At 37.7% G+C, this 17,899-nt stretch overlaps 1 protein-coding gene across 1 annotated transcript; it reads right to left on the bottom strand.

Annotated features, from left to right (window-relative positions):
* Positions 1-4,936: 4,936 nt before the first annotated feature.
* LOC130495632 (uncharacterized) lies at positions 4,937-5,783 on the bottom strand. Its single transcript, XM_056987053.1, has 2 exons — positions 5,470-5,783; positions 4,937-5,387 (listed from the first exon to the last, which is right to left on the bottom strand). The coding sequence occupies exons 1-2, from the start codon at positions 5,781-5,783 to the stop codon at positions 4,937-4,939; spliced, it is 765 nt and encodes a 254-aa protein (XP_056843033.1).
* Positions 5,784-17,899: the final 12,116 nt, after the last annotated feature.

Here is a 17,899-nt window from a genome sequence, read left to right as displayed (position 1 = left end):
AATTCATCTATTATCAATCGTATATTTGATATAATTGATGGTATGAAACAATGGAAGAATTGTAGTGTGTTTAAGAAAAATAACCTTCCTTTTAATATATGCATATGTAATGTTGTATAGTTTTAACAAATATATAATACAATAGAACCTCTATAAATTAATAATGTTAGGACTTTCAAATTTTATTAATTTATAAAGATATTAATTTACAAAAATTTCTTTATTTAGATTTTTTATTTTAAGATATATTTATTCTAAGATAAGAAAAATATTTTATTTTAGGGTATAGACATTAATTGGTATTTCTATAATTTGAAATTTATGTTAATTTATTACATTATTTGGTGTATATAATATATATTTCATAGAAATTAAATGTGGTTTATATATAATATTACTAAATCTCATCAAAAATATATTAAGTGTTAAGAAAATTTAAAGAAAAATTCAATTGTGAATGTAAAACAAACAATATAATAATAGTTTCTTACTTATACAAAATATGTACATGTATAAATTATTAGGTTATAATATTAGTGCAACCATATATTTACATAGAATTTTCTAAAAAAGTATTATCTTATTATTTTATCGATTTGTATTAAATTTTGAACCGGTCTAAATTGGAACCGGAAAATTTTATTAATTTATATAGATTATTAATTTATCAAGTAATTAATTTATTGAATTTCTACTCTATATAGTTTCAAATAATCACTTTATCCTGCATGGCACAGATTATTACCTAGTATATATTAAGAACAATCACATGTTGTGATACTTTTTTGAATCACAAAAATAATAACATTAATCATATGTTATGGTTGCATGACATAATACTAAAAAAAATATACACGATAGTATATACAAATATGATATATTCATATATTATGATTGCATAACATATGATTTTTTTTTGTTAATGAAGTGACCTACAAAATAGTGAATGGCCTACAAAATAATTATATATGTTGTTAATAGTTATTAGACTAATAAGTTAATTTTTGGCAATTCTCTCAAATAGCACTTTTTAAGTTTTTGTCACAAAAATAGCACTCAAAAAATAAAATGACCAAAATAGCACCTTTTTATTTTGAAAATTTTAATTTTTAATTTTTAAAAATTTGAACACATTCCTAAAGCCCCATCTCTTAACTCTAAACCCTAGGTCTTAGATTAATTAACCCAATGGTTATAAATGCATATTTACTCTTCAATAAAATTTATTTTGGTCATTTTCTTCTTTGTGATGCTATTTTGTGACAAAAACTTGGTTTGGTGCTATCCTGGTCTTTTATCTATTTTTTTTATAAATCAGTTGGTATATTTAATTTATTGGTGTTGAATACAGATTTTTGAATGTAGCGTATATTAACTGTAAAAATTTGAGATTCCTTAAAATAGTATATTTGTGTTGTAACTAAAGGAAAAGCTTGCGTTATTCCTTGACGTGAGACGTCAAATATATATGTGTTCTCATAGTTATCTTAATAAGTAGAGAAACACCAACATAATGAGATAATAACAAAGATATATGTCGATCATATATTCTCGGATCACAACACTCCCCCTTGATCGACATTTCTGATGTCTGGTCGTGTATGGCCAGCTAAATACATCAGAGCTCCTATGGCACTGAGATATGGCACCTCTGGACCAAGGATCTCTTCATCGTCTCTCTTTGGACCAAATGGATCCGTGTCCGGACCAAGGCTTCTCACGACCATGGGACTGTTTAATGGGTGAGATTTGTCCATATTAAATTTCTTGAGTATCTTTTCCGTATATATTTCTTGATGCACAAGGATTCCATCTTTTACATACTCAAATTGTAAACCCAAACAAAACTTTATTTTCCCGAGATCTTTCATCTCGAATTCTTTCTTGAGATATTCAACAGTTTGGAAAATTTCTCCAGATGTTCCTAGGATATTTAAATCATCTACATATACTGCAATGATTACAAAACCCTTATTGAACTTCTTTATGAAAATACATGGACAGACCTGGTCGTTTTTGTATCCTTCTTTCAGGAGATATTCAGATAGTCTATTGTACCAAATTCGACCTGATTTCTTTAATCCATAAAGAGACTTGTTCAATTTGATACATTGTTGTTCTCGAGAACTTTCTTTGTTTTTCATTTCAATACCATCTGGAATTTTCATGTATATCTCATTATCCAGTGGACCATACAAGTAGGCAGTTACAACATCCATTAACCGCATATCTAGACCTTCTCTTATAGCCAGACTTATTAAAAATCTCAAGGTCGTAGCATCCACCACAGGGGAATAAGTTTCCTCATAATCTATTCCTCGTCATTGTGAGAATCCTTGTGCAACAAGTCGTGCTTTGTATCTCACAACTTCACCTTTCTCATTTTTTTTCTCATAAAAACCCATTTGTATCCCACTGGTTTTATATCATGGGGTGTCCGGATGATCAGTCCAAATACACCTCTCTTTTTCAATGATTCTAACTCCACATTAATGGCTTCTTTCCATTTTAACCAATCTGGTCGTTGCATGCATTCATATATAGATGTGGGTTCTAGATCCTCATTTTCCATCAATTCAAGTGCTACATTATATGCAAATATATCATCCATGTCGACATGTTTTCTGTTCCATTCTCTTCCAGACATGACATAATTTATTGAGATCTCATTATTGTCAGGGACCTCAGTACCTAGATCCTTGGCGTCCCAAGTTTCTTTTGGTGGTACATGAGTTCCCTTTTCCATGTCTAGGGTTTCAAAGGATTCAGATTTCTTTGCACCTTTTCTTTTCCGAACTTCTTTGTCTTTGGAACCTGATGGTTTACCACGTTTTAATTGTGGTTTAGACGTAGTAGCAGCTTGATTATGTCCCTCATGGACATCAAGTCTTATTGGTGCATTGGCAGCTGGTATATATGACTTGGTTACTCTATTTGGGTCAGCAAAGGAATCTGGCAATTTATTAGCTAGCTCTTGCAAATGTATTATTTTCTGGACTTCTAGATCACAATCTCTAATCCGAGGATCCTGCCATGTTAAGGATGTTTGATTCCATTTTATATCTTTTTTCAGCTTACCAAAATATCCCCCTAATGCTGGATACTTAGATTCATCAAAATGACACTCCGCAAACCTGGCCTTAAACAAATCACCAGTTGTTGGCTCTAGGTATTTAGTAATAGTGGGGGAATCGTATCCAACATATACTCTCATCCTCCTTTGAGGTCCCATCTTTGTTCTCTGTGGTGGTGCTATAGGCACTTGGACTGCACATCCAAAAACTCTTAGATGAGAAATATCTGGCTCATGACCCGTAATTAGTTGGGATGGCGAGTATTTATGCTCACTTGATGGCCTGAGTCTAATTAACTCGGCTGCATGTAGCACAGCATGTCCCCAAGCTGATATTGGGAGTTTGGTATTCGTTAAGAGTGGTCGGGCAATCCACTGAATTCTTTTTATAAATGATTCAGCCAGACCGTTCTGAGTATGGACATGTGCTACAGAATGTTCCACACTTACCCCCATGGACATACAGTAGTCATTAAAAGCTTGGGAAGTGAATTCACTAGCATTGTCAAGACGTATAGTCTTTAAAGGAAAATCTGGAAAGTGTGCTCTAAGTCTTATAATTTGAGCCAGCAACCTCGCAAGTGCTAGATTACGAGTTGATAAGAGACAAACGTGTGACCATCTTGTAGATGCATCAATTAAGACCATAAAATATCTGAAAGTCCCACAGGGTGGGTGTATCGGTCCACAAATATCAACTTGTATTCTTTCCAGAAAATTTATCATTTCTTTATTCACTTTGGCTGGTGATGGCCTAGTGATTAATTTTCCTTGTGAACATGCTTCACATGTGAGGTATTTAGGGATAACTCTTTTATTTTTCCAATTGTGGCCATTTGAATTTGTTATGATTTTCCTCATCATCACTGATCCGGGGTGACCCAGCCTGTCATGCCAAAGTGTGAACTCTTCTTTGAGTTCTTTGTTCATCACGGCATTAGCCTCAACCAGACTGGTTTTAACATAGTAAAGTCCAGTCCCACATGCATGCTGGTATAGTCTCAAGGACTCTTTTATTGCCTTGGGTGATATTATAAATCTGAAGAAATTCTTTATTTCCTTCACCCTTGGTTTCAATATGAAAACCATTAAGTCTTATGTCTTTGAAACTTAACAAGCTCCTATTAGAGCTAGGTGAGTACAATGCATCATCTATCTCTAGATGTGTACCATTAGGCAATAAAATGCATGCTTGGCCGCAGCCTTGATTAGATTAGCTGTGCCAGCTATGGTTGTGATGTCGGCTGTTTTATTAATCAGATTTATGAAGTATCGTTTGTCTCTCAGGATGGTATGGCTGGTACCACTGTCTACCACAAATGAGTCCATTCCACTTTTCATTCTTCAAAAGACAATACATATAATTAATAATAATTTTTATGTATGGTATATAAATATATATTAATTTATTTTTCTTTTCGTATATACTTAATAATATTTATAATTCTGAAGAATAATTGTTTGGTATATATATTAATTTACGATAAATATATATATATATATATATATATATATATATATATATATATATATTTTACGATATATATATTTTCTTTTATTTTACGATTTATATATATATATATTTTTTTATGTATGATTTTGGGGTTTTTTTTAGGTGTATGAATATTATATATTAATAAAAAATTATTAATGCATAATATAATGTTTAACACCAAAACCAAACATAAAAAATAAGAAAACACCAAAACATGGGGAAAATAAAAAAAACTATGGAATTTTAATTCCTTATTTCAGAATGTGTGAAGTTTGAAACTCCATCTCGGTATCTTGGTTTGATCCTTCCTCTTTGTTCTGGACATATTCTGTGTCCTCTTCGTCATCATCTCCTTCATATCCTGAGTCTCAAACCATATGAGCTTCCGGTTTCTCTGTTAGACTTTTGATATAAAGTTCACATAGGTGCTTAGGAGTACGGCAGTTCTTTGCCCAATGGTTCCCCATACCACAATGATGGCACAGATCAGTCTTGATCTGAGGTTTAAACGACACACTACGGCCACGACCACGACCACGGCTGAAGTCTGGTGTGTTCCCGCGACCACGTCCTCGCTTGTGTGCGTTAAACGTGCCACCTCGTCCCTTACCTCTACCACGGAATGAGCCGGGTTGGTTATTATGGTGGACAAGGTTACTCTCTTTCTTTTGCTCTATAGCAAGTTTAGAGATGTCGGGTAATGGAGCCGTTCCCGGAGGCCTCATCTCACTGTTTTTTAATAACAGTTCATTATTGGCTTCAGCCAACAAAAGACATTCGATCAACTCAGTGTATGTGGTGAACTTTCTTTCTCTGTAACTTTTTCACCACATAATTCCATCATTGAAACAATTTTAAACAGGACAGAGTTATACTCGTCACTGTTTTATAGTCCTGGAACCTCAAGTGTTTCCAGTCATATTGAGCCCTTGGAAGCATCACCGTTTTCTGGTGGTCATAACGTCGCTGTAAAGCGTTCCAAAGGTCCAATGGATTTTCCATGGTTCTGTACTGAGTTTTCAAACTCTCTTGGAGATGATGGCGTATTATGTAAATAGCACTGTATCGATCTTTATCACTGGACTTATTATCACTTATGATCGTATCACCAAGTCCTTTTGATCGTAGCATGATCCTTGCATCAAGTGTCCAATCAAGATAATTTTCACCATTGCTTTTCAAAGCAGGGAAGTCGAGATTTGCCAATTTAGACATCTGAAAATTTTATTTCCCCCATTAGATATAATCATACTACATATATAATATATATATATAAATTCAGTTACATATATATAATGAGTTATGCATGATAACGAGTTGTACTAAAAATAAATTTAAACAAAACAAAACGAGCTATGCATGGTCAATTAAACGAGCTATGCATGATTATTAAACGGTCGGGTTGAAATAAATGACACAGAGCAATATATATATATATAATGTAAATAACAGAGCACTATATATATGTGAAAACAGAGCAAGCGAGCATATATGAATGTGAAACAGAGCAAGCGAGCATGTATGTGAAACAGAGCAAGGGAGCATGTATGTGAAACAGAGCAAGCGAGCAAATGAGTATTCGGTTCGGATCAAAACAGGCGGATGAGAGATGAGAGGCCGCTTCTAACTTCGATGATCAGTTCGGATTTCATGAAAAAAATGGATGATCTATAGCTTTTATCAGACGAGCTATGCGGTAACGCTTATGATGCAAAATAACAGGCGCTATGATCCAAAAATATGTAAACAGATCAAACGAGCTATGTAATGTCATTAATCAGTCGAGTTTTGCAGTAATGAGCAAAGCGAGCTATGCAATATATATATAATGCAATCGATATATGTATATATATAAAAACAGAGCAATATAGAACGTACGGTGGTATCTATATCGAACCCGAGCAAACGAAAACTAGACGATATCTATATGCGGGAAACAGATCAAACGAGCAAGATGATATCTTTATGTAAAACACAGAGCAAACGTGAAGGGGAACCTATCTTAAAAAAAATAAACGAGAACGATGATAGCAATGGATTAACAGATCACGCAATAACAGATAAGGGTTTTTTTTTTCTTTGCAAGTCATGTTGGCTAAATATAGTTACATGAATGCGGTTAGGATTTTACGATTTGTACTCGGGATCTAGTATAGTTATCGAGGATACCTTCTCCTTTTGATGGGTTGATCGGTCCAAGAGAATGAGATCGTCGAAGCTTTACTTCTTCTTGTTGAAGATCACTTCTCGTCCGGAGCTTTGCTTCTCCTCGTCAACGAACCGGGAAGAGGAGGCTATTTGTTTTGGCTATTAGCTAGGGTTTCTAAGAGCAAACGTGCTGATAACGTGTGTTGTAACTAAGGGAAAAGCTTGTGTTATTCCTTGACATGAGACGTCAAATATATACATGTTCTCATAGTTATCTTAATAAGGAGATAAACACCAACATAATGAGATAATAACAAAGATATATGTCGATCATATATTCTCGGATCACAACAATATTGTTGATTTTGTTAAAATATTAATAAGATATATTGTGATTATATTTATAATAAAATTAAATGGTATGATAATTAAAATTGATAATTTTCTAAAAGATTAATGTTATCCAAAATAAAATATCACATATGAAAGAAGTCATGACCTTCTGGAGAATTAGCATATACCAGACAGATAGTCACGCCTCCAATTTTTTCAAGCAAACCTTATCTCTCTGAGTCTCACCATCGTTCTTCATCTTGCCTCTCCCACGCTGATTGACGTTGTGAGAGGGCTCCATCTTCTCCCACCATGTTCATCTTCCTCTTTGGTGTAAGTTTCTCTCAGTATACCCATATCCCCCATTTGGTTCCAGGAGTGGATCCATTACTTTATGTAGTATAGGGCATCTTTAATAATATATATTTTCATTAGGGACACTTACCTTAAATTATAGGTAATTATTGAAAAAAAATTATAAAATCAGTGTGGCACTTGCTTCACCTAAGTAAGCTCTATATGAGTCTGTCCCTGTCTGGTTCATGTTGACAACTAGATCACTGCAGTGTTGGGTGAGTTTGTTTCGGGAATAGAGATCCCGACAACGACGAGGGTTGGTTCTGTAACAAAAGCAACAACTCCTCCTCCCTCTCAATTTCGAAAAATTCTCCCAAATTTAGCATGGCTTCACATATCAACGGTGAGACCTTTAATTGAACTTTTGGCCATCTAACTTCAAGGCTTATTTGGTGTGGGTTTGGGTTGTGATTCATGTCATATGGGCCTCTGACTATGGGGTGGAGGCGTGAGCTCTGCTCCTTCTAAATTCAAGTCTCTTCGACCTTAATTCTTGCTGTCTCATTTCCCCCACATTTTCAGATTTGGTGTTGCTTGTTGTCCTGAAATTGATTAGCACGTTTAGCAATTAAATGTAGAAAAATCTATTCGTTTTGTTGTGCGTTTGCGGTTCACTTTCCTTCAAGAGGAGGTAGTAAGGTTTTGGCGTGGTGATGTTGTTCTTTTCGTGTAGCCGGCTTAGAGGATGAGTTCAATAATGTATTGTTTTTATGTCGAAGACCAGATCTTTTTTCTTGTTTTTTTTACTGAATTTTTTTTTAATATGGTTGAATCCAGATTAGTCAAAACCCAGATGGATCTCTTCTTTAAAACTTTCAAATGAATCCTAAAATATAGATTCATATCTGCGTTAGATGACCAGAACATTAGTTTCGCGCAGCAGGAAAGCTCTAAAACATGGACTTGTATCATACTATTTACACTTTTTTGCAAAAAGACTAATCAGTTTATATATTACAGATATCTTATTCTCTTATATGAGGGATAAAACTTAGTGAGTTGTAGATGAACTAAAGATTTTTATTTTAACAAAAAAATTCCACCTAAGCCTAGAAAATCACTAGAAAACCTATAAAACTCAAAATTTAACATATTTTTTGAAATAACATTAAATTTTATAGTACTTTAAATTCAGTAACATATTTTTAAAAAAAGATTTAAAATTCATGTTTGAATAACAATGAATTTGTTATTTTTTTACAAATCACTTTAAACTCTCAATTGAATACTAACCAAAAAATATTTTAAGACTATAGAGGTATCAGCAAACATAACTAATTAATCTTAAATCCTAGAGTTAATAATAACAAAGAACACCAAAACGGTCTTGAGTCAACTCTCAAAACACATATACAAAATTCACCAAAAGTAATTATAAGCAACAAAACTGTTCGTAAACAGTATATAAAATTATTGTAAGAGTTCCACTTAATTTTACAAATTGCTCAATGTTCGATCACTTCTTAAAATTTTCAATTATTATTAATACTATTAAAATAAGAACATGACCTATTGATATATGTGTGATCCAACTATTTCAATATAATTATTAAAACATCTTATTATTCATTTAAGAAAAATATTATACAAATAAAAATACAAATATAATTAAAACCACAACTATCAAATTTGAATTTTTTTTAAAATGTAAAACAAAAAATATAGTGGGGGTGTTTCGTGAATCAGCACAACTTCTACATCAGCCTTTGAGGGCACAACTGAATACATAGACCTCCAGCCTCCCGGTACAACTTTCAAAACCGTAACTGATTCATCTTCCTTAGCGTACACACACACACGCTCTCTTTATACATGATCAGAGATTCAGAGTTCGCTTATTGAGGAACGTGACGACAGAAGGCGATGTGTTAAGCTTCGGGGTCATAGCTAATGAGGAAACAGAGACCGACTTCCTTGACTGATGAAGAAACACAAGACATGACTCTGCATCAATTGGGTTCTTGACTCAAAAATCGAGTCCTCTATCGTTTCTCGGGAGGAAGAAAAGGCCAGTGGAGATATGTTGAAGCTTAGTTTCTTCTGTACAAACTCTAAATATGAATGAGAGATTCTTACTCCTCTAGAGAAACTCACACGATCTTTGTTCCAGATCGTAACCGAACCATGACCTAGAAGTTTTTAGCAACAAGAAACGAAGGGATTATTTAAACAATTAAAAAAAAAAGAATCAACCGGTCCAATCTACTTTTAAACCCGAATAAACCAGACCAAAATCAGCATATCCTCGTCTTTCATCAAGTTTTCCTGTTTGGTGTTTTTTGGGATGTTTTCCTTTCTTCAATAAGTTTCTTACTTTTCTTATTTCAAAAGCTTTTTACTATTTTCTGTTTTAGGTTTCACACCTATATAAACAAGTCCTATATGCTTTGTAATAAACACCTTCGTCTTGTGCCTCTTTCCTTAGCTCTTATACTTGAATTCAGCGTTACGGGTTCTTCACATCGATACAATGACTTCGAGAGATCCACAGAAATACATCGTGGGAGATCGAGATTGGCCTTATTTTTTCAATGCTGACCATGCATCAGAGAAAGTTTTTGAAGAATGTAAAGCCACCACTGTGCACCGTAGGGTGGCTGAAGCTGCTGCAATAGAGAAACTTTGCGAAGATTGTTAATGTAAGATAAACAAGCTATGCTATGTAGAACACACAGTAGTACAGGGTTATTCAAATCCAAGAAATACGACTATATTTATTCTTTTAAAAACTCTTACAACTTCTTATTAAAAGCAATAATTCAAACAAGCTCAAGACAAACCTCGACTTGTTTGCTAGTCAACTCGTTCAGAGATCTAAGACAAACTCTGAACCACCTAAGCTCTTAACCCCTAGATGCTTTGCTTCTCCTTCTTAGGACGTACAAAAACTCTCTATTGCTAAAAGCTCTCCCTGTGTGTTAAACCTTAACACAGTGCCATGGCTTCCTTATATATCTTTGAGGAAGCCCTAGATCTAATCTAACTACCCAATGGAAACTTTCCATTTCTTTTACTTCAGCGAATAAGCCAATCTTTCTTTTTCTCTTTAGATCGATTGCTTATTCTTCAAGTCTTCCTTTAATGTCCCTCTTCATTAAATCTTCTTTTAATGCATCGGTCTTGATACATGCTTCTCACGAACCGCCTCTCTGATGTAGTAGTTCATGTCACACTTCATGAACTACTTCAGCTCTGCTACAGCATCGTCTTCCCATACACCTTCAATCTCCCCCTTTTTAATTCGTCGTCTCACAAGTACCTGAGATAGAAGACAAGAACAAACCACACACAACAACACAAGTATATATGTCTAAATGTTAATTCAACCAACTCAAGATAATTAAGAACATACTTATATTATCCTAAAAACGGGTTCAAGCAAATTAGTACATAATATCAAAAGATAGCATATACAAATGCTCCCCCATAATCTTAGCCAGTCTGAAAACATGGATAACAAAGAATTGCAACAAGTGGTGCAATTGAAATAACATAGACATAAAAAACAAATAACACAGCTCCCCCACAATCTTGGTCTTCTTAGTCTTCTTCTTCTCCCCCTGCTTGTGAGCACACGGATTAAAAACACCAAGTAAAATAAATCACATATTCATAGAGAGAAATACTAACCTGCTACAGCGCTCTGAAGATCCTGAACTATCTCAGCTAGCGCCTGAAGAGCTCGTGTTGTGTCCTGTAAGGCCACTTGCAAATCAACACGGTTAAGTGGTCCTTGAGGAATGGCAACTGATCCAAGCTCATAGACAGATACGCGTCGTGGTGCAGTCCTGGAGCTTGGTGTAGCAGTTCGTGGAGCAGGGCTCGGAGCAGGAGATGACTGACGTGTTGTCCTGGTAGAGCTTCTCTTTGGTTCACGTCTAGATGGTGCCTTTCCTTTAGCTAGTCTCTGCTCATAGATCTCACCCACGCGTTTATCCTTCTTGTAAGGAACCGGACGTTGAAGCTTGTCACTGGGATAAGATGGAACTGCATGCTGGCTTTGGAGAAGTGCCATGATCAAGCGAGGGAAGATCAACCAACATGCATCATTGACCTGAGTCACTCCAAGATTGAGAATCTGTCTGAACATCATCTTACCCAAATCAGCACGGACTCCATGAGCCATCTTGTAGATCAGCCTTGCCCTCTCAAGTGAGACATACGTCTTGTGAGTAGAGGGAATCCAGTTGTAGGCAGCTATGATCATCAAAGCACCGTAGCATGAAGTAAGATCCGCTGTAGTGAGACCTTCCCATTCTGTCCTCGTATCTCCAGTGATGAATGAAGCCAACTCGGTTACTGAGATTTCATCCAAAGTTGCATCTTCCTCCACTTCATCCTCAGAAAGTGGTTCCCAATCTATGGTATTGTTGATGAGCGCAGGTGAGAACTTGTACGTTTGTCCCCTCACAGAGACAATTACTTCATCAACATCTGCTTCAGCTTTGGTACTCGGCAGACCTGCATAGAACTCAGCTACAAGTTGCTCAACATACACAGCAAGATTCGAGACAGTTGATTCCATAGACCCCTTTTTAATAACCGCCAAGTACCCCCACTGATCAGCTTCCTTCAAATCTACCGAACGCTCAGCAAGTACCTTACGCTTAAGGAACTGATCATACCTTTTCTTGATGAGAGGAGGCATTGGTTCAGCACTTTTGTCACCAGACTTTCTCGATCTCAACCAGGGTGAGGCTTCTGCTTCCTTAGCCAAATATGGAGACTTGGCTGCATCTCCTGGTGTGAGAAATTGAGATTGAGTTGGTGTACTAGACTCCCCTGTCTTCCTCTGTTTTGCGGAACGCAACCCTAATCGATGCAGCACTCGTTTCTTTCTCACTTCCTTCTGTGAAGCTTCATCATCTTTGGGTTCGTCATCACCCGCCTTGCCGGATTCAACATCAGCTCCACTCTGTTCCTTCTCATCTTCAACGACCACCATCTGTAAAGCAGACTCATCCTTCTCTTCCGACGATTTATCAGTGACGGGAACATCTTGAATGTCAGCATTGGAGGATCCGATTAGCGGTTGCAGATCTGCTTCAGACACTTTCGCAGATGGCTCTTCCCCAAGACCCGGAGTTCTTTCATCGCTATCTTCTGAAGCAGCTTTCTCATTCGCGGTGTTGAACGACTCAAGCTCCTCAGTCACCTCAGGGAGTACATCAGAAACAGGCATATCGTTTCTTGGTGGAGGCGATTCAGGTTCGCCATCAGAAAGTGACCTCCGACTTCCTTCAGCCTCTACATGCTTCTCTTCCCTGGATGATTCGGCTTGTTGAGCTGATTTCTGTGCTTTCACCATGATAGATGTCAGTTTCTGTGTGAAAATTGTGTGAGAGATGAAGAGAGGCTGCGAGATTGAGCTTCTTAAGCACGATGGAGATTTTCTAGGGCTTGTTCCCCACTACTTCCCTTAACGGAATAAAACTGAATCAACTTTTCTGATATTGCAGATCTGGTCCCTGACTTTTTATCCTCTCCTTTGTATTCCTACAACATTTAATTTCTCTCATCCAAACACATAGACATTAGGCACATTCGTGAATTATTAATGTATCATCAGACTTTCAAGATAGTAATAAAACACGCAACTCACAATTGGCTGAGTCAAAGTTAATATAAAGCATTAGATTAGTTCAGTTCAGTTACCATTCATGTGAAGTGCTTCATGAGTTGCCTCAGTGCTTGATTCAGGCTGCACATATAACTCTTCCTAGATCTTATATTCTGGTGCAGCCGATTGTCTTTTTATGGCTAGCTTTCACATTGATATGCCTTTATCAATGCTGCCGGTTTTCATTCTTTATTCTCGCGCTGTGAAACCCCTGTTGTTTCCCATCATGAATCTATCAATCAAACCCTTTTTTTTATTTTCTGAGCATCTTTCTGTAACATTTCTGGCTCTTTTTATTGAGAGGGGGGGGGCCACAGATTGACGTGAAACCTGTACCATTACAACACTGACGGCATATCAAGCAGCTCTTTTCCACAGCGTTTTCGGTTCCAAAACCAATCTGAATTATATGTACATCCCGAACCAGCACCTGCACTACTCTCTGCACAACTTGACTCAACAATCAAGGTTACACACACCAATTGCATTTCTTAGTGTGATAAATCGATTAAATTCAAGAGATTTAGTGAATATATCAGCCAACTGCAAATCAGTAACTACATGTTCGATTACTACCTGATTGTCTTCAACTAATTCTCTGATGAAGTGGTGCCTTATGTCAATGTGCTTCGTCCTTGAATGTTGGACCGGATTCCTCGAGATATCAATTGCACTTTTGTTGTCACAATACACAAGAAAGGGACCCGATTGCATTACATAATCAGCTGACATCTGCTTCATCCAGATAAGTTGTGAGCAACAGCTACCCATGGCAATATATTCTGCTTCCGCCGTAGAAAGTGATACAGAGTTCTGCTTCTTGCTCAGCCACGAGATAATATTGTTTCCAAGAAAGAAACATCCTCCACTGGTACTTTTTCTATCATCAGCACATCCTGCCCAATCAGCATCACAGTATCCCACCAAGTGGTTGTTGGAATTCTTTGAGTAATACACGCCCAAGCTCTCTGTTCCTTTGACGTACTTGATAATCCTCTTTACTGCATTCAGGTGTGACACCTTAGGCTTGGCTTGATACCGTGCACACACACCAACACTGAATGACAGATCTGGTCGACTCGCTGTCAAGTACAACAGACTACCAATCATCCCTCGATAGAGCTTGACATCCACATCTTCTCCTGCTTCATCTCGTGAAAGCTTCAGTGATGTACTCATGGGTGTTCTAAAAACTTTGGAGTTCTCCATACCAAATCGCTTTACCAAACTGTTAGCGTATGCACTCTGAGAGATGAAGACACCTTTCTCTGACTGGAACACTTGAAGTCCAAGAAAGTACTTCAGTTCGCCACACATGCTCATCTCAAACTCTTGAGTCATATTCTGAACAAACTCATCAACCAGCTTCTGTGACGTGCCCCCAAAAATAATATCATCCACATAGATTGGAACGATGATTATATCTTTTTCAACCTCCTTGAAGAATAGTGTCTTGTCTATGCTCCCTCTAATGTATTCCGCTTCTAGCAGAAACCTTGTGAGTCGTTCATACCAGGCACGCGGTGCTTGCTTCAAACCATATAGTGCCTTCTTCAGTCGGTACACGTAGTCATGATGCATTGGGTCCTCAAATCCCTTTGGCTGCTCAACATAAACTTCCTCCTGAAGTACTCCATTGAGGAAAGCACTTTTCACATCCATCTGATGCACTTTGAAGTTCAGAATGCACGCCATTCCCAGAAACAGTCGAATAGATTCCAATCTTGCAACTGGAGCAAAGGTTTCTTCAAAGTCTACTCCTTCAATCTGTGAGTATCCTTGAGCTACAAGCCTTGCCTTGTTACGAACTACTTCTCCATGCTCATCAGTCTTGTTCTTGAAGATCCATTTAGTGCCAACTACATTTACTCCTTCAGGTCTAGCAACAAGTTCCCACACATCGTTCCTGGTGAACTGCTCAAGTTCTTCCTCCATTGCGACAATCCAATATTCATCACGTAGTGCTTCAGTGTGTGTCTTAGGTTCTATTGATGAGACGAAACATGCGAACTGCACCATTTCTTTAAAATTGATCACCTTTCCACGCGTTTTTCGTCCTTCTTCAATCCCTCCAATCACATCAGACTTCGAATGATTTCGATGAACTTGCTGAATCACTGGTTGAGGTATTGTATCTGTGGTAGGACCTTCCTCAATGACTTCAGTAGCAGCTACAGATGTTCCACCTTCTTCCTCTTCATCTGATCCCAAGTCATCACCTACAACCACAGACAAATCATCAAATACAACATTCACTGATTCTTTAATTGATTCTGTTCGCTTGTTGTAGACTCGGTATGCTGAGCTAGACTGTGCATAACCCAGAAAGAATCCTTCATCACTTCTTGAGTTAAACTTCCCAAGGTAGTCCTTGTCATTCAGTATGTAGCACCTGCATCCAAAAACATGAAAGTAACTAAGATTAGGAGTTTTGCCTGTCCACATCTCATATGGTGTCTTTGTTGTCCCTTTTCTGACATACACACGGTTGATTGTGTAACACGCTGTGCTGAGTGCTTCAGCCTAGAACCTCTTGGCTATCTTGTTACCATGAAGCATTGCTCTTCCCATTTCCTGTAGAGTTCTATTCTTTCGTTCAACTACTCCATTCTGCTGAGGTGTCCATGGTGCTGCAAACTGATGAGCTATTCCTCTTGATTCAAGAAAGGTAGTCATGGCTTCATTCTCGAATTCTCCTCCATGATCACTGCGTATCTTCTTGATTCCTCCCTTTTCATTTATGAGTTGAAGTGCCCAGATTTTGAAACTTTCAGACACTTCTGACTTTTCCCTGAGAAAACGAACCCAGGTGAATCTGGTGTAGTCATCCACTAGTACAAACACATACTTCTTTCCTCCAATACTCTCGGTTTGCATAGGACCCATGAGATCCATGTGAACTAGATCCAATGGTGCCTTTGCCTGAACATCCGGTACCTTCTTGTGTTGTATCTTGACTTGCTTTCCCTCATTGCATGCACCACACACAATCTTGTCATCAATCTTGAGTTTGGGTACTCCTCGAACCAAGTCGTTGCATACAAGATTCGTTAGATTCCTGAAGTTCATATGTCCCAAACGTCTATGCCATAGATCAATATTCCCTTGAGCTGACAAGCACTTAACCTTTTTTTCCCACATGTAACAATTATTGCCAGATCTCACACCTTGTAGCACTGTTACACCATGTTGATTTATTGCACGGCAATCAATTGCTGAGAAGCACACCGTGAGTCCGTCATCACACAGTTGACTCACGCTGATCAAGTTAGCCTTCAATCCTTTGACAAAGTAGACATTCACCAATTTAGGTACTTCTGAGTTACACGTTGTACCTTTGCCTTGAATGACACCACAACCTCCATCTCCAAAGGTTACCTTTCCTCCTTTTACTTTTGACACTTTGTCTAGATACTCAATGTTTTCCGTCATGTGTCTCGAACACCCACTGTCGAAGTACCATGGTTCCTCGGATTCGGAATCACTCGCCACTCGTGCCATGTTACATCGAACGGTACTTCTTGGTTCAGTCACTATCTTAGGGTACAAGTCATTTTTCTTCATCCAGCCTCGAGAAGTTTTGCCTATTCTCCAAAACTTGTGTTGTCTCCATACTTGTTTGACCCGTTCCAGATACTTGTAGCAATACCTCTTGTAATGACCAAACTTTCCACAGAAGAAACATCCACTCATCTGAGCTGGAGTAGTTTGTGTCTTGGTTTCTTCAGCATGCGCAAAACCTCCAGATACAAAGCGCGTTGTACCTGTTGAACTACTCTGTCTTCCAGTGTAACCAAGTCCCATCGATGAGCTTTCAGTTCTTCCACAGCTCAGAATCTTGTCAAGTTGCTTGGTTCCCGTGAGCATCTTAATCTTCCGATATTGCTGATCCAATTCAGCTTGAAGATCTGCTGCTTTCTTTCTTTCAGTAAGTAACTCTTCTCTGAGCTCGTCCGCTTGCTTAGACAAAACCAATTTTTCTTTGATCAGATTCACACTTTCCTTGGCCAACTCAGCTTCCCTGTCGAGGTCATCTTTCAACACTTGTACTTCAACTTCCAGTCTTGCCTTCTCTTTAGCCAATGCCAAATTCTCCGTTCCCAGCTTCACTAGCGTCTCTCGAACTTCCTTGTAGCTTTCATCTAAGTCATTTTCTTGCTCAACATCACTCTCAGATCCTGACTCACATTCCACGATTCCTAGAAATGCCACAAAGTTGTTCACTTCCTCTTCACTCTCGCTGTCGGACTCGCTGTCATTGATTCCTATCATGGACTTTTCCGGCTTTCTCCTACCATCCGACTCAAATTCAGCTTGAGTGTGTCCATATCCCTTGCAGTTATGGCACTGAATCTCTCTTCTTTTCACTGTGGGACACTCAGTTCGAAAGTGACCATACCCCTTGCATTCATAGCACTTAGCATCATTCTTCCTGTAGTTCTTCTCTGGCTCGGACGTCTTCCTACCTTGGCCAAACTTCTTCTGCCCATTCTCCACTTTTCGTAGAGTTCTATCAAACCTTCTGACCAGAAGACTCACAGGATCATTATCATCCATATGCTCCTTTTCAACTGATGCAAGAGCAATTCCTTTTTCCTTCATCCCACCAGACACACCAGCCACTTCCATCTCATGAGCTTGTAACATTCCAACCACTTCATCAAATGTCATCTCGTCAGTGTTACAGGAGACGGTCATAGCTGCTTTGTATGCCATGAACTTAGACGGCAAGCACCTCAGGAACTTCTTCACAAGTTTCTTCTCTTTGTATTTCTTCCCAAGTGTAAGTGCTTCTTGTGCCAGTGAGCTAATCTTTGAACTGAAATCTCCAACAGATTCATTCTCTTCCATCTTTAGCTCTTCAAATCTTGTT

Source organism: Raphanus sativus, chromosome 6, assembly GCF_000801105.2.
Source record: "Raphanus sativus cultivar WK10039 chromosome 6, ASM80110v3, whole genome shotgun sequence".
NCBI lineage: Eukaryota > Viridiplantae > Streptophyta > Magnoliopsida > Brassicales > Brassicaceae > Raphanus > Raphanus sativus.
Note: the sequence above shows the minus strand (reverse complement) of the source record. Positions and strands in the feature narration are given on the sequence as shown.

Bases quoted from the DNA above. Each gene is read 5' to 3' on its own strand.
- LOC130495632 (XM_056987053.1), bottom strand. From the start codon at position 5,783: ATGTCTAAATTGGCAAATCTCGACTTCCCTGCTTTGAAAAGCAATGGT. The intron at 5,388-5,469 runs GTTCCAGGACTA...GTGGTGAAAAAG, and splicing joins TATGACTGGAAACACTTGAG to TTACAGAGAAAGAAAGTTCA.